Here is a 19,054-nt window from a genome sequence, read left to right as displayed (position 1 = left end):
GTTTTCATATAGTTTATCCTAATTTACATTGAAATACATTACGTTTCAGCAAAACTACTATTTATTTCTGAGAATATGGAAATGTAATATTTTTGCTGAAATGACGTACGTATTACAGTGGAAAGTGACGACGAAGCAATGACTTTCGCTTTCTTTCGTTCAAAAGATGTTACCGTAATCGCTTTTCGAATGGTTTTCAGTTAAAAAACTGTTGTATTACAATAATATTCTATCCTAATTCACTTGTGATGCAACAGTTTTTTAACTGAAAACCATTCAAAAAGCGATTACGGTAACATCTTTTGAACGAAAGAAAGCGAAAGTCATTGTTTTCGTCACGATTTTATCCCACTTTCCACTGTAATACGTACGTCATTTCAGCAAAAATATTACATTTCCGTGAATGTAGTATATCAAGCATAGTATGAATAGAATATCATTGTAATATAACAGTATTTTAACCGAAAACTATTAAAAAAACGAGTAACATCTCTTGAACATCGGAAGGTTAGGTAAAGTCTTTTGTTTTCGTCATGTATTTTATCCTATTTTACATTGAAATACATCACGTTTCAGCAAAACTACTATTTATTTCTGAGAATATATTCATTCAGGCGCAGTTTAGATAAAATATGCATGTGATGTAACATTTTTTTAACTGAAAACGATTCGAAAAACACGTACCCTCTAGCCCTGTTCAAGGAGAAGACTGGGAAGAGCTGTTTGGTGCTTAAGACGATGACAAGGAAAATGATTTTGATGAATTTTAATGAAAATGTCCAGAAATATGGTATCGTAGTATTTATTCAAGTGAATTAGGATAGAATATTATTGTAATACAACAATAGTGACGATGTGGAGGAGGCGGAGGGATAGAGCGGGGAGGAGTGGTGAGTCGGTGACTGGCGGGAGCAGGGACGAGTGGAGATGCCAGCCAGTACATTACGGGTGTACAGTATTAATTGTTTTTATAGCTCTTTTTGCATTTTAGTATTAAATACTGTACATTACTACAGTGAACCCTCACTTTACGCGGTCACTTGAACCCACGGAGGCCCGCGTAAAGTGAACAACATAACATATAGGATTAAATGAAATAGAGACCGGCTGACCCCCAAACTCCACTTTTTCCGACACAATACCTATGTTCTAGTAAAAATAACATCTTAATTTTATGATGGTACATGCACACAATTAATACTTAAGAGAAATACAGTCGCCAAGTTAATGTCCATTCAAATAATGGACTCAACTCCCTCCCCCTCTTCTCACACTCCTGGCTCTTCCCTCTCTGAGAAATGTTTGGGGGAAATACCTCAAACTAAAGTTAGGATAATATAATTGACATTGCTGGATTCCTTGTAAGACCAGGAATATTTTGAATATAAATGTCATATATTTTGCACAAAAGATAACATATTTACTCAGAGTAAACAAAATACTTACATTAGATCTAAAATGTGTATGTCTAATGCAAAATCTATGATGTTTATACTCAAAATGATCATCAAATTGTAAGAATTCCAGCAATGTAAATTATATTCTGGCCGGGTAATTTGTATGAATTTTATGAGCTAAAACAAATATCTTCAATAAATAAACAAAATATACTTACCGAATTACTATCTGTCAATCAAAATACCCCACCTCCCCCCCTCTTCCCACCTGCTCCCTGGGTCCCTCCCTCCCTCCCTCCCTACCCCTCACCCCCACCTTCCCTCCCTACCAGAGAAATGATTGGGTTATAACAGTATATTTACATTTTTAGTAATAAATAATACCTCAGACTAAAGTTAGGATAATATAATTGACATTGCTGGATTCCTTGCAAGACCAGGAATATTTTAAATATACACTTCATATATTTTGCACAAAAGATAACATATTTGCTCTGAGTAAACAAAATACTTGCATTAGATCTAAAATTTGTATGTCTAATGCAAAATCTATGATGCTTATATTCAAAATGATCATCAAATTGTAAGAATTCCAGCAATGTAAATTATATTCTGGCCGGATAATTTGTATGAATTTTATGAGCTAAATAAAAAAAATTATACTTCACCCCCGTATATGAGTAGATGCACCGCGTAAAGTGGGAATTCCGGTTCTGGCAGGGTACCGCGTAAATGTAGAAACGCGTAAAGTGAAACCGTGTAAGGCGAGGGTTCACTGTATTTATTTCTGAGAATATGGAAATGTAATATTTTTGCTGAAATGACGTATGTATTACAGTGGAAAGTGGGATAAAATTCTAACGAAAGCAATGACTTTCGCTTTCTTTCGTTCAAAAGATGTTACCGTAATCGCTTTTCGAATGGTTTTCAGTTGTGGGATTATGAGGCTAATAATAGGATAGAATATTATTGTAATACAGTACGGTACAACAGTTTTTTAACTGAAAACCATTCGAAAAGCGATTACGGTAAAATCTTTTGAACAACGAAAGAAAGCGAGTCATTGTTTTCGTCATGATTTTATCCCACTTTCCACTGTAATATGTACGTCATTTCAGCCAAAATATTACATTTCCATATTTATTTCTGAGAATATATTCATTCAGTCAGAGTTAAGGTAAAATATACTTATGATGTAATATTTTAATGAAAATACGGTATCGTAGTTTTCTTTTGTTTCAAATTTAATTAACAAAGATTGATGTTTTGAATGTAATGAACAAAAATTTATGTACAGTATCTATAAATAAACTTTAAAAAATGAATAATTTATGTTTTACATCGTCCGGTGCTACCATACCATGCATTTGGCTACTCTGGGCTTGCTATGATGACGCAAGAGATCTGCCCTGGCAACTGTACCAACATTCACAGCTGGTGGTCCGTTGGTGCGTCGTTTCCATTGTTTACTGGTAGTTACTGGTAAATATTTTTCAACCTAACGAAACTATTACCCGTTTAGAGGTCGACCCCCAATTTTTTGCCAAATAATTTGGTCTTAAAAACTTGAACTACACACAGGTATATACGGTAAATAAGGGCATGGGGGGACCAGTTTTTTTTGGGGGGCAGCACATATATGCGGATATTTAACATCCACAGGTATCTGTTACGTAGCCCCCGCGTATGTTAAGGGCCGACTGTTCTGACTTGCATTTTTTGGCTTTACTTTGTATGTATCTTTTCTGTGAGTTGGAACCAATTGTGTTTGTTAATCGAGGGACCACTGTATTATTTTCGCATTTCGACTACGACCTGGTGATGGGTCCCTAACCCGTCGTAAGTCTGGGACTGACTGTATATATATACAGTAGTAGCCAGTTCTGTGATCAGTGAACCCACAGGGTACCACGGAAAGTGAAAACCCTTAAAGTGAACAACAGAACATATGGGATTAATTCCAATAGAGACTGGCCCGAACCCCAAACTCCACTTTTTCCGACACAATGCCTATGTTGTAGTAAAAATAACATCTAAATTTTATGATGGTATGCTCACACAATTAATATTTAACAGAAATACGGTCACCAGGTTAATGTCCATTCAAATAATGGACTCAAATCCCCCCCCCTCTCTTCCCAGCTCACTGGCCCCTACCTCTCTGAGAAATGATTGGGTGAAACACTAGATTTTAACGTTTAGTAATAAATAATACCTCAGACTAAAGTTAGGATAATATAATTGACATTTCTGGATTCCTTGCAGGCCAGGGAATATTTTGAATGTAAACTTCATATATTTTGCACAAAAGATAAAATACTTGCTTTGTGTAAACCAAATTATTACATTAGATCTAAAATTTGTATGTCTAATGCAAAATCCATGATGTTTATATTAAAAATGATCATCATATTGTAAGAATTCCAGCAATGTAAATTATATTCTGGTCCAGTAATTTGTATGAATTTTATGAGCTAAAACAAATATCTTCAGTTAATAAAAAAAAAATATTCTTCACGACACTATCTGTCAGTCAAAGTACCCCGACTTGCCTCCCCCCCTCTTCCAACCGCGCCAGATGGTCGGTCGGTCCCAACCCTCCCCCCACCCCCCACCTTCCCTCCCTACCAGAGAAATGTTGGGTGAAAAAACTAATTTTAACTTTTAGTAACAAATAATACCTCAGACTAAAGTTAGGATAATATAATTGACATTGCTGGATTCCTTGTAAGACCAGGAACATTTTGAATATAAATGTCATATATTTTGCACAAAAGATAACATATTTACTCAGAGTAAACATTAGGCCTAAAATTTGTATGTCTAATGCAAAATCTATGATGTTTATATTCAAAATGATCATCAAATTGTAAGAATTCCAGCAATGTAAATTATATTCTGGCCAGGTAATGTGTATGAATTTTATGAGCTAAATAAAAAAAAAAATTATACTTCACACGTATATGGGTAGATGAACCGCGGAAAGTGAAAGTTGGTTCTGGCGAGGCACCGCGTATATGAGAAATCGCGTAAAGTGAAACCGCGTAAAGCGGGGTAATACTATATATATATATATATATATATATATATATATATATATATATATATATATATATATATATATATATATATATATATATATATATATATATATATATATATATATATATATATATATATATATATATATATATATATATATATATATATATATATATATATATATATATATATATATATATATATATATATATATATATATATATATGCAAGTAATTCATTGTAGGTGCGCGTCATCTAGGTATATGCTGATAACCACAAGGAAAGATGAAAACACGAAGTTCCCAAGCACTTTCGTGTAATTCACATCTTCACTGGTGAGTACAGACTAAAGTGAAAAGTACAAATCAAGGTGTATATATACAGAGGAGGGTGAGACCAGGTCTTGAATAAATAAAATACTCACGTTCATTTCACATTTCCATTATTGATTTTATCAAAGTTATATATCCGTTTTTCATTGTGGATTTATGAAATATATATATATATATATATATATATATATATATATATATATATATATATATATATATATATATATATATATATATATATATATATATATATATATATATATATATATATATATATATATATATATATATATTTATATATATATATTTATTTATTTATTTATTTATTTATTTATTTATTTATTTTGCAATGGCTTAATGACTTGGAATCACAGTGGATAGGCAACAGCACAAGATGGGGTTACACTGGAAAATGCTTGGCAACCCCTGGTACTTTAGAGCAGTGGCCCCCAACCTATACTTTGGGCTCCCTCAGAACCATATTATGGAGCCCACAAGGGTTTATTAGAAAATTGTGAATTGTTTGGGATTCTTTGTAAGAGTGATATTACTGAAAATATTTAATAACTTGATACAACTGTCGTGTACAGGACGTGTGTATTTACCCCAGACCAGGTCCAGAGAGAGAGCCAGCCAGCCTTCTCACTGGAGTAAGCACACACTTCCTGTCCAAAAGCAAATGTAAAAAGTATGTAACTATAATTACAATGACAAATGTGGCCTAGAGCCTACAAAGGGTTGGGGACCATTGCTTTAGAGCAGTGGTTCCCAACCTTTTTTGGCTGCGACCCTAAATTTCCCAATAATACGGTGTCGTGACCCTCAGGCATAAAATATATTATATAGCTTGAATGTTAAGCAAAAATTTGTTTGACTTTATGATAAAGTACTATATTTTTAAAATTGTCTGAAGGCCCCTTGCGACCCTACTGAGGACACCCTGCGACCCTGATTTGGGTCGCGACTTGAGGTTGGGAACCGCTGCTCTAGTGTGTTTGACAGAATCGTGCTTGGTGTGCTCATTTTAGTGAATAGAATGTAAACCTGGTATTGGAACAGACTTCCAGCCCAAGCTGTGGAATCAAAAACAGTACTGTACAATATTGGGCTCAAAATATCCCCAGACAAAACTATCAAGAACATTGGAGGGATCCCATACAGATCACTGGCCTCCTTCCCTCAGCATAATAGTCTCTAATAGGTGGCCACTAGGTAAAAGGGCAATACATGGACTGTACATTACATGAGATACACATCTGATCCGATGTTGAATCTCTTCTTCGATGTCTACAGTGGTGGACAAGTGGGAGCCAAGATACTGAAAGTGGGTAACATTAGAGAGGGTATTACCATTAAGCTGGATGGATGGTGGAGGTGTGGCTGAACCAGGAGCAAGCTTAAAGAGAATCTGAGTCTTACGTACATTCACCTCAAGGCCAAAGTGTGCATACGCATTTGCATAGGTGTTCAGGGTCTCTTGTAGGGCGCATTCAGTGTGAGCGACAAGGGTGAGGTTGTCTGCATACTGAAATTCAGTAGTGGAAGCTGCCGACACCTTTGTTCCTGCCTGCACTCATATTATGTTGAAAAGATCCTTCATCCAGTACTCGATGTCCACCCTGCCGGCTAAATTGGCACTGGCACGAGTAAGGAAGGCAGCCAAGAAAATGGAAAAGTGAGTTGGTACCAGTACACATCCTTGTTTTACCCCTATTTGGATGGGGAAGAACTCAGAATGGGTGCCATTGTGCAGGACACTGCCGTTCATGCCATCATGGAGTTGCCTCACAATGGCGATGAATTTTGGTGGACAGCCAAAACAGCTGAGGGTCCGCTAGAAGGATTCCCTGTTGACCGAGTCATAGGCTTTGGTTAAGTCGAAGAAGGCCATGTACAGGTCATTACGCTGTTCTCTGCACTTTTCCTGTATCTGGCGGGCAGCAAAGATTGTCAGTGGTGCCACGTGATGGTCTAAAGCCACATTGAGACTGGGAGGAAGTTTTCTGCCTCAGGAAGAAGTCTGTTTAGGAGGACTCGGGCGATAATCTTGCCAGCTACGGACAGCAGCGAGATCCTGCAGTAGTTGCCACAGTCTGACCGGTCTCCCTTGTTCTTATAAATATTGAAGATGGAGGCGTCTTTCAGAGCTTGGATGAATTCCTCCTTTTCCCATATATTCTCCAGGAGAGAATGGAGACGGCTGGTAAGCAGAGGTTCTGCTTTATACACCTCGGCTGGGATTCCATCAGGCCCTGTGGCTTTGTTATTTTACATCTGTTTGGTGGCAGTAGTGACCTCATTCAAGCATGGAGGATATCTGAAGTGGGTCAGCTCTGGATGCTGAGGGACCTGCTGGGTAGTCAGGTTATCCACATCGGTGTTTCGGTTGAGCAGTGAAGGCTGCCGTCTTCAGCTTTAATTAGGGAGTTACCGTCGGATGAGCGGAGGGGGCTGCACCATGAGTGATTGGTCCATAAAATGTTTTAGTGGAATTGAAAAATTCGCGCATCTTGTGCTAATCAGCAATTTTTTGTGTTTCACATGCTTTATTTTTAAACCAGTCGTTCTTTAGATTGCCAAGTTCGCGCTTGGCCGCCTCTGTCTTCTTGCAGAAGGTATCAGCTTTGGTCCAAGATTAGCGGTTATTCTGCCAGTCAGTTAAAGCAGCACTTTAATCATCGACGAGTACATTGATTTCCGGGTCATTTTCATCAAACCAGTCCTGGTGTATTCTTTCGATCTGATCGAGGGTCTCTGCAGGTTTTTGTCATGACAGTGTCAAGAATATCCTATTCGACACTGGGATTTGGGTTGTTTGTTGTCGGGTTCTTCTGTTTACACAGCAAAAGCTATAGAAAAGTCTTTTTTAATAATATTTTGGTGTAAAGTAATACCAATCACTTGGTAAAAATCAGTTTCTGGCACCTTTCTCAGCTAGCTAATAACAGAGCCAGAGTCTTGTACACACAGTTACCTACGAAAGAAGCAAGAGTAAAGTTGGACCGTCTGTTGCTCTCATGCCACCCTAAGTACAGTAGTAGAATAACATATTGTGCATGGCTGAACATATAGTTTCTTTATTTATGGCTTGGTTTATTATTCTATATGTCATGTTCAAGAGGAGTAAATTATCTATACAGCACTCCACATGAATTTCAGCGTAATCTAGCAATAAGTTAGGAGGAGTAGGATTTTGAAAATTGTAGGATTTTGAAAATTGATAAGAATACCTGTTACTGTATATGGGAAAAATCAGGGATTAGGCAGAACTGATTCAGGGGTATAGCAACAATGTATCTGGTGTCCATAATTGCTGACAGGAAATTGATATTGATTGATCAATTACAGTGAGTTCTGCTATAACGCGTGTTTTGATAACGCGAATTTGCTCTAACGCGATTTATGAATTAGGAACGATATTTGTATAACGCGAACGCTTGTTTGCTATAACGCGATTTTTGCTTACTATTTCTCCAATATAGTAAATATAGTAAAGAAGAATATCAACAAGAAGCGTTCTGGTGATAGAATTCCCGGTGATGATCGTAAAAGAAAGGATATAACACTCGAAGAGAAGCTCGATTTTATCAACCTCAAAATCACCCTTCTCCCCCATCAAGTAAAGTGTTACATTTACTGTATGATTTCATTATTAGATATGAATGTAACATTTATTTAGACTGTGCTATCCTTTGTGTTAGGCTAACTACTAAATTTTTTCGATTTCGAGTAATCTGCACCTAACCCTATTTTCTCCATAAGCCCTGTTATTCCTATTACGCGATTTTCTATGACACGATATTTTACAAGAACACAATTATCGCGTTATAGCAGAACTACCTGTATATATTACGGTAAGTCCGCGCTTAACACCGTCCCGGTTCACATTGTTTCGGTACTACGTCGCTAAACTTTAGAGACCAAAAATTCATTTAACGTTCCGGTGATCCGATACTACATCCACACTATGCTCTCTCGGCTTGGCGCAGAGTCTCAGTGACTCACCACCCTCCTCCTCTCCTGCCCTACTACGCTCCTGCCATACTCCTCCCCTCCCGCCATCCACCTCCTCCGCTTCACTACCCTCCACACACTCGCTCTACCACCTCCACCCATTGGTGAGTACCAATACCAACTTAGTAGTTGTATATGTATGCATTATTTTCTATAGAAATGACGTTGATTTTCTGTATATGTAATATATTTCATGGAGCAAAGGGAGGCTCAGGAATGTAAATCCCGTATTTTAACTTTCTTATGGGGAAAATTGATCCGCTTAACGTTGTTACGTATAACGTCACGTTTTTAGGAACGTAACCCTGACTTTAAGCGAGGACTTACTGTATTAATGAATTTCATCTTTCAGCTGGACGCTCCCCTTAATAAGATAATTTACATCATTAACCTTGGATAAAACTTCATATGGTTCATGAAACTGCACTTTGATGCATGTTTTTGGATTGGCAAAAAGTTTAAACAAAATCACCAGGTGCTAATACTCTAACTTGAGCCTGTAAGTCATATGTGGCTTTCATTCTTTTCTGAGCTTCCTTCAAATTCTCCCTTGCTAATTTACAAGCTGAGTGAAGTCGCTCTCTGAATTTCTGAACATATACAGGAAGAGTAAGTTCATCGTCATTGTCAATCCATGAATCTTTTAAGACCTTGAGAGGGCCCCTGACTTGGTGTCCATACACAAGTTCAAATGGGGTGAAGCCCGAGGACTCTTGTTTACTATCTCAGATTGCAAATAATAAACGTTGGATTCCCACATCCCATTCTCTATCATTCTCTATACAATATTTCCTTATCATGCTTTTTAGAGTCTGGTGAAACTTCTCCAGTGCCCCTTGAGACTCCGGACGATATGTTGTTGCTAGGTACTGATGTACTCCCATCTCCTTCATTACTTTCTTGAATAGCCCTGAGGTGAAATTTGAACCCTGTCAGACTGGACTATGTTTGGAACTCCATATTGGGTGAAAAATGTAGTTATGCATCTTCAAGGAATAACTTAAGGATACCTTGTAGTGCTACACATCATTGTGAGAAGGAATTAGTTCCCTTTTTTAGTTTTAGGAAGGGGCCCTACACAGTCTATTATGATTTTGCTAAAAGGTTCTTCAACTATTGGAATTGGTTTTAATGGTGCAGGCTTAATGGTCTGAATTGGTTTTCCTGCTAGTTGACATTCATAATAAGTTCTACAATATTTACCTACATCACGTCGTAACTTGGGCTAATAGAAATGTTGAAGGATTTTGTGATAGGTCTTATTTACTCCAAGATGACGACCATTATAGTCATGTGCAAGAGCTAATACTGTATAGTTTACAGCTCCTCCCCGACTTACGACGGGGTTAGGGACCCAAATCCAGGTCGTAAGTCGAAATGGTCGTAAGTCAGAAATGCTTAAATAATACATAGAAAATCTAAAATGGGTGTCCCTTTTTCTTCTCAGCACCACAAAACACTCACTTTTAAGCTTGCCAGCCATTTTAAAGTGAATTACAAACGAAAATTTTGTCTGTGTACTAACTTTGGGATTCAAAAATTACTGGGTTCAGACATTACGGACTTGGTGGAACATTATCATAGTGACTGAACACTCAGAAAATGCAGTCCAATCTGACACAGCTACTGGCATTGGTACTACTACCACAGGTAGATTTGCAAGGAACACAGACGCATTCCAGACGACACACTTTAATTGAGAGTATTGAACAATTTATTGATCAATCATTTGACGATTTACACTGTACTAAACTAAGGTCAGGTTTTAGGTACGGTACCATACCTAATTACAAGCAAGTTTCCTCTTATCCTACAGAGAATAACAGTGTGTCAGAAATTCCTCCTTTACCTCCCGCAACTACTAATCCTCCAGTCATATATAAGTTGTCTAACAACACACTAACCATAGCTACTTCAGGCATGTCATCTAACAATTCTAACATTGTTCAGGTATTACCACACAGTGATTGCATTCGCGAGTTCACGGTGGTAGATGATTATCGCGTAACTATGTTTTGTCCGCGGTCACATAAAGGAAAGGAGTTTCGCTAGTGAACATTTGGATGCTAGTGGTCTGGCGGATCCTTCATATACTGAGTTTAAAAAGACTTTAAATGGTCTTTTTTAATTAGGAGCACTAGAAGGTCACCTGAATTGGATTTTTAGATGGGTTGACCGTCTTCCTAGTATGGTTCGGGTAGAGGATACTATGAAAAGTGTCTCCATTGCAGGTGATGTCTGTCAAGATATCAAAGCGAATTTTCGTGATTCGGCCTTGCTGGATGGTGATGACAAGATGACATTAGAGAATTTTGCAAAATTAATTGAATTTGCTACTTTTCTCCAGACGATACGAGACCCTGCTTATACACAAGCAAAGACAGATGACTAATTGACTATACCTGTAAGGATACAATTCTTGCTTACGCATGGAAGATCGCAATTAAGACACCTCGTATTCCCCAAGCAAGGACGGTAATACCTGTGGCCTCGGTTCAACAAAGAGTTCCCAAGAACTCTGGAACAAAACTCAAACAACTTTTAGAATGTAAACACTGCAACAAGAAAGGTCATACAATGGACTTTTGTTACCAGCTCCAATAAGGTGGTGTCAAACCCAAACACCACACACCCCCTAACACAAATCCACGACCGTGACAAGACCCACCCAAATCTTATTCAGCAGTTGCTCAGACCAAGTCTGATATGGAACCAACAGCTGATATGTGGTGTGTGTATCATCAGTCTGCCTCCCATAATTCCGACGACTGTCAAATTCTTCAACGATGTCGGGATATAGGGTATGAGATACCCCAGGTATCACACCAGCAGACGTCGCGTCATCGCTATCATAAGAAGTCGGGGGAAGATCAGCATGTCTGTCGCAGCCTCGTTAATAGCTGTTCTGAACAAAGTGGAAGTGTTATCTGTTCCGGCAAGGGTTGGTGTAATCAAACTTGCACTAGATATAGGTACTGGTGCGTGTGCAAATGTACAGTACCCCCCTGTACTCTCATTATTGTCCTATCAAGAACTATAACAACGTCCCCCCCCACCGGGTTTTAAAATTAGACTGACTGATACAGATCTATCAGGAGTTTCTTGTGCCCAGCTAGATATTACGGGAATGGTGACACTACCATTACATTTTTCTAATCTTGGTATACCATTTCTTACAGAATTTTATGTAGTCAAGGACTTTAACTTACCAACTGACAGATTACTTGGTTTTCCAACTCTTAAACACAACATGATTGATGCCCAGCCAAGCCAACATACTATCACTGTTAGTGGTGTTACCTATCGTGCCATGCACAAATCTGTACCATTGCTCTCTGCAAGGGTGAATGTTTTGTCCAACTCTCCTATTACGAGGAAGATGGATACCAAGTTCAAGCGAGTCCCAGACCCCACAGACTCATTTACCCAGCGTGATTATAGCAGCAACAGTTGGATGGTAGTACCTGCAGGCTTAATAGGTACTCTCCATTTTCAGAATGAGGAAATCACCAGAGCCAATGTTAGCTTACCTGACGTGTACACGGGGACTGACGTAGTCTGTCTTACGGAAACATGCAGAGTTAAAGGCCTAGCATGAGAGTCTACATCGAGTACGATTCGTCCTGGTGGTTTGACAGATGTCCTCGTTCTCAACAGGACGGGTGCTCTCAGAATATTGAAAGAGGGATGTTACTTGCGTGATTTTTCTAGTTTATCATAATCATTTTGCTCAACATCCTACACAATTCCCAATTGGTAGTGTTTCACCTTCAATTACACAAACCAGACAGGAGAGGATAGATCAAATAGCACCACATGTTAAGGTAATTGATCACCCTCAAATCAAGACTAGACTCCTAGAGTTGCTTGCCGCCATTGTAGCCTTACCAGGGGAACAACTAAGGCAGTCAAGTTTAATTTCGCATCACATATCTTTAAAACCGGACACAAACCCGATTTACATACCAGCTTATAGACTACCACATAGCCAGCGAGCTCTAATGCAAGATATGGTTCAAGATATGAGGGGCTCAGCATTACAAGGGGGTAAAGCTCCACCCTGGGCAAAATGCGTTTTTTGATGGATATCACTATTTTCACCCTTCCTCTACATGTTGGCATTGGATGTAACCCTCTAGGTAGACTAGAAATATGATTGAAGTCCTTCAAAAATAGGGTGTCATTTCACCTCAGGCCGGGAGTTACACACTGAAATGATTTATGAGCAACATAAACAAGCTAAGCCTATAACACCAGAAATAGGCAATGCTGTTATGGTGAGAGAACCTGAATGAAATTCCAAACTTTCACCCATGTTTGAAGGTCCATTCCACATTATTGCCAAAGAAGCGGGCAACAAATTACAAATTTTGAAACCATATTCACAAACTTCAGACGTAGTACATGCAGACACACTTAGAAGGGCCCACCCAGATATACTCCCCTGGAATGTTAACGATGTCCCAGACACACCTGTTCAAACCGCAAACACGTCACGTACACCAAGTGTATCTAATGATTATTGTTTAAAACTACGTTCTGCGAAACGTATATAATAATTTTCCTAAGATTTCTACCCAGGTAAAACAAAGTAAAAATCTTCTGCTACTTCGTCTTAGGACCCTTCAAAAGAATATCATCGCAGCTGGATGCTCTATTCCATCATCTCAAGATGACATTGCTAAGAAGGCTCGTTCTCATAGACGGAGAAAGCGAGGATTATTTAATTTTGTTGGTTTCATTTTTATGTTTTTGAATCAAAGGTTAACATTATTATTTCTGAATCAAACCATTTATCTAGGATTGTATATAATTTGATGAATTCACTGCCTATACTGGAATGGCTAGTTTCTTTTTCTGAGTACAGTATTTGCATTCAGCAGAAACTTCTGCTCAAACTTTATCTACTAACAAGTGCAATCTAATTACAAGTGTAGTTGATGCAGGGTTAGGACATGTGGATGCACAGCTTGTGCCTGTATATACTTCGTGAAGCATTACAAATAGCCAAGATGAGTTGTCACTTTACTCCTGTTTTCACAGATCAGGAGGTGGAATATTGTTATCCTTTGTTAGAGTCAACTCTCACACACAATGCTATCCTTATTCACATACCCATGCTTTCTCAACGCAAATTTAATGCATGGCATTTAGAACCTTTCCCATTGTATTCTAATGACACACTGCTTACTCTGGATAATCCAACTGAAATTTTACTAATAGATGATGACTACACATTATTAGCAGTGGATGATCCTAGGGTGTTGTCACGGTGTAAATCGTCATACCTACACTTGTATGTATGTCCATTGTCCAGCCTATGCATTTGCGTTTATTCCTGCTGCAGAAGGAATATGTGAACTGGCGATCATACAGACTAACGTTTGCTCAGCTCTGAAGCAATGTAATTATACAGTGTATACCGATTTCCATAAAAACTGTTTTATGCACATTTGCATCATGTGCAATATTTTTTTTCCCTGAAGAAACCAGTTTCATTTTAAGGTGCCAGGATGGTGGTCAACATTTAGTAGTTCGTTGAAAACCTTGCCTTTACATCATAATTTTGAATTGAATTTAAATCTAACTTCAGATTTGATTCCTTTGTTTCTGGCTCCTAATCTGGCTTTCAGTGAACTCAATGTAGTTTCAGATAAATTAAAGTTTATTTCTTATCTGAAGGAGTCACATTTTGCCAATCTAGACGTTAACCTGCCATTTCACTTTTCACAGGGATTTGCTATACAGTGGGGTATGCTATAACGAACGGATCCTACTACGAATATTCCTATAACGAACGGTTTTACCTATAAAATTGAGAATGCTATAACGAACGAAACTCCTACAACGAACATTATTTAATTTTTTTTTTTTTTGCTAATTTATTGTTTTTTTATTACAAGTATTAATGATATTCTTTATTTCAGGGGTTTAGATGCATATTTATGCACTTTTTTACAATTTTATATTATATTTTTCAGTGTTAAGTGGTTGTATTTGGGGGCCTGGAACGGATTAATCCTATAACGAACGAATGCTATAACGAACAAGGTTCTAGAACCAATTAGATTCGTTATAGCATACCCCACTGTACCTGGTTTAACGGTTCAACTATTGCATCAATATCTGCAGTTATATTTTTGGTTTGTTAATATAAATCAATATCATCCAAATTTACCATTGTACATAATATACTCTCCACTTAAGGCACATTCAGACGAGGGCCCCAGTAGCTGCTCAACCCCAGGTTGCAGCTTCCCCAGTTTAGTGTCTGCACACATATGCATGTAACATGGGTAGGTATATGTATAGGGTTTTTCTGCGAAGTTAGTTAATTCCTCGTGGAGCTCGAAAGGTGGTGACCGAGCATTGTATTAACCCGTCTAATTAGGTTAGGTTCTCAAAATGGCCGCTAATCGCCAAATCCGCGAATGACATTTGCGGATGGGAGGGGTTTACATTTTTACTTGTGTACAAAGAAATGTATATTCACACACAAAACACGTACAAATAAATAGTAATTGGAAAATACTCTCACAAATAATCAAACAAATTTATTAAAAATGTGACAGTCTACCCTCAAATCTGTGCTTTATTACTAAAATATTAAAGCACGGACTTGAGGGTAGACTCACATTTTTAGTAAATTTGTTTCTGATAATTTGTGAGAGGATTTTCCAATTATTATTTATTTGTATGTGTTTTGTGTGTATGTGTCTACACACACACACACACACACACACACACACACACACACACACACACACATATATATATTTACAATACAGGTGAAGGAAATTACTGTCTCTAGAATGAATGGCTCCCTGTCCCAGCTGCAAAAATGCCGGCTACTTTAAAACTACTCACAGAGATTCTTGGGGACATCCAGGGTGTCATCCGCAAATAATAGAGGAATGCGAAATAAAAATCCGTGAACTTGGGGGGTACCCTGTACTTATATAAAAATGGGTTATACAGTATACATTAGGATTCTATAACTATATCACCCACAGTAGTTTTCCATGAGCTTTGAGCTATTATGCACAGACCATGTAATAGGTATTTTCCACTGGCAAGTCGCTTCTCTAAGATGCTAGAATCAGCTGTTAAAAACCGGCTCTACTGCCAGTAGTCACTCAACTCTCAGAACGGATGGACGTGTGACATAAAAGATTATTATTGATAAGCTCCGTCGATCACTACACTCACAGCTCACATAGTGTTAATTACGGTGATATCATAGTTGACTGTGCATTATTTATTTTTATAATTAAATGGAGAAAAGACCATTTGGGTTATGCAAACGTAACCCATAAACTTTTTAATGTGACTATGAAGTTACCTCTCATCAGCAAAGCTCAGGTTACCGGAAGTAGTTACAATGCCACCAACGATGCTAATAGATGTAAATGAAAAGATGAATACACTATCTGTAAACCTTCATGTAGCAATATAAAAAGTCTAGGGGTATGGTAGGCAAGTCCACGATAAAGGAACTTACTGGTAAGGTTAGCCTAACGCAAACATGTGCTGTACCAGGTAGCTATCGTTAACTGACCCATGGAAATGCTTGAATTTTAGCCCCTCAAAAATACTGTACAATATCATGCTCATGTCAGACCATGGAGTTTGGGACCAGGGAGGTCTGACCTGTACTGTACTAGTTACAGTACACTACAGTACTGTATTTGTCTATTGTAATTCTTGGAACCATAAATATATACTCTTGATACTAAATGGGCATACTGTACTGTATGTGGGTGCCTCTTGTTTTTTAAAAGAGGTTATTAATTACAAACTGTATGAAGAAAATAATTGAGATAACAAAATTCAGATGAGATATGTTACTGAAGACTAAAGTTCAAAGGTTGTTTAGCTGTCCCAGTTGAAATAGTGTGTATTTTTCTTTATAGACCATGATTGGAAGATGGGTCCATAGAGTTCCATATCGGTGGCGCAGATACCTGCTTTGGATCTTACAAGCCCTCGATTCTTACCTTTGTATTATTATTGGGCGGCTTCGTAAATTCTCTAAGATGATAGGTACGTTAGAAGTATAGAAAATGACATTTGTGTTCTGTAAGGTGTTGTGTACAGAATGCGTTCCTGCTTTGTATAGTGCTAATTATGTACTGTAGGTTGCTGGTTATTGATGGGCATGATTGTTCTTTCTAATTGTGTTTTTTTTTTCTGTATGACTAATTCTGTGGGAGCCTTAAGTGTACACAGTAGTGGCTCTATCATCAACTACAGTATATCCCAGTTGGAGTGATTAAATGTATTAGTATTAGTTGATTTATACTCTTCTTTGCCATATTTTTCTTATGGCACTTTTGTCACCACCACCACCATTTTGATTAGGCCATAAAGTGATACTTTATCTCTGTTTTCTGTTTTATAAAAAGATTTTTACACAAATAGTTAGTCTTGTACAGTATAGCTGTTCGTTACTTCACTCATATATACAGGGTGTTTCATAAATACCTTTCATAAATCAGGGGGTGTATTCCTGAGACATAAATAAAGATGAATGACTAAATGACCAAATTGTCAATTCTCAATATTTTCAGAGTTACAGCACATGACAGGTTGGTAGGAATGTGATGAAACCTACGGTTACCTGACATAAATCCCCTTGGTTTTCTACCTGTGGGGTCACATAGAAAGCAAGGTGTATGTTACAGAGGTCCCATACCGTGAGGAATTGTGGCGCCGTGTGCAGGATAGCGTGACAAACATTCACAACACCACTGGGGTCTTTGAACGTGTGCGACAGGTTGATTGATGCCTACACGAGCAAGAGGGGCGGAACTTTGAACATTTGCTCTAAATGTTAATACTAGCACAAATCATATTGCATTATTATTGTTAATTGTCACTAACAACAGTGGGTGTTTCATTTACACCCTATAGGTTTCATCACATTCCTACCAAACCTGTCATGTGCTGTAACAGAGAATTGACAATTTGAACATTTAGTCATTTATCTTTATTTATGTCTCAGGAATACACCCCCTGATTTATGAAAGGTACAGTATTTATGGAACACCCTGTGTGTGTGTGTGTATATATATATATATATATATATATATATATATATATATATATATATATATATATATATATATATATATATATATATATATATATATATATATATATATATATATATATATATATATATATATATATATATATATATATATATATATATATATATATATATATATATATATACACACATATTTATTTTCCTACCTTGATGTTCTGTTCCTGTGACATAATAATGGTGTTATTGTATGGTACAGTATCAGTGTTCAACAAATATTGTATTAACTTGTATTTTAGTATGATTTATTTGCAGCGTGTATGACCTACGAGGGTGCACTGAGTGAACCAGAAGACTTCCCTAAATCAGAGGAACCAGTATGGATCTTTGGAAAACAGTACTCAACTCAAACAGGTCTGTTGTAACATTAGAGAGGACAATATAATCTAAGACTGTGTGAGACAATACATCTCCAAGTTCATTTATGTGAATTTATGTTCTCGTACAATTTCAAGATACTGTAGTGTGCAAAAGTGGCCAGAAGAACATAGACACAAGTGTTGAGGGTTAGATCAGTTTAATTTTCGCATGCATCATAAATCAAAATGTGAATGAAGGTCCTGTTTATATCTTCCGCTCAGGATTCATAGTTAAATAGGTTTTGATTACTGTTTAAGTGAATAATTTGCATGCAAGTTCACAAATATTGATTGTCTGTAACAGAAATTCTTTTTATTTTCAGACCTGGCACCTCTTCGGAGTGATGTGCAGTCACGAATATGGCTCACATACCGGAGAAACTTTGCACAGATTGGCGATACAAGTTACACCTCTGACAAAGGCTGGGGATGCATGCTACGTTGTGGACAGATGGTGCTAGCTGAAGCTGTTCTTCGAAGGCATTTAGGTATGAAAATAGGTTCTGCAATTTTGGTGTATCTTTGATTTGTAAGACTTTAATTAGAAGTGGGGCGGAGGAGAAGGAAGTGGGGATGGAAAAGAAATCACCTTTCAGGGAACCATGCTTGATGCAGTGATTTCACCATTTATATTTTAAGTTCACTAGGTGTAATTCAAGATTATTTTCTTTAAATCAACACTGCACTGCACTATACAGTGGGGTATGCTATAACGAACGGATCCTACTACGAATATTCCTATAACGAACGGTTTTACCTATAAAATTGAGAATGCTATAACGAACGCAACTCCTACAACGA

The 19,054-nt window shown here is 37.5% G+C and overlaps 1 protein-coding gene across 4 annotated transcripts in view; it reads left to right on the top strand.

Moving 5' to 3' along the window:
- The window catches only part of LOC121857763 (cysteine protease ATG4B-like), a 44,065-nt gene extending 25,250 nt beyond the window's left edge, over positions 1–18,815 (top strand). Inside the window, exons 2-5 of one of the 4 annotated variants that reach the window (XM_042353913.1) lie at positions 14,993–15,081; positions 16,699–16,828; positions 18,150–18,248; positions 18,577–18,815. In XM_042353913.1, coding sequence (XP_042209847.1) covers positions 15,067–15,081; positions 16,699–16,828; positions 18,150–18,248; positions 18,577–18,779 — 447 coding nt within the window. In that variant the 5' untranslated portion in view covers positions 14,993–15,066 and the 3' untranslated portion in view covers positions 18,780–18,815. The remainder of the gene's footprint in view (positions 1–14,992; positions 15,082–16,698; positions 16,829–18,149; positions 18,249–18,576) is intronic. The other 3 variants (XM_042353916.1, XM_042353914.1, XM_042353915.1) reach the window with 3 other exon arrangements.
- Positions 18,816–19,054: the final 239 nt, after the last annotated feature.

This window comes from Homarus americanus, unplaced genomic scaffold (genome assembly GCF_018991925.1).
Source record: "Homarus americanus isolate GMGI-L3 unplaced genomic scaffold, GMGI_Hamer_2.0 scaffold16712, whole genome shotgun sequence".
Lineage (NCBI taxonomy): Eukaryota > Metazoa > Arthropoda > Malacostraca > Decapoda > Nephropidae > Homarus > Homarus americanus.
Note: the sequence above shows the minus strand (reverse complement) of the source record. Positions and strands in the feature narration are given on the sequence as shown.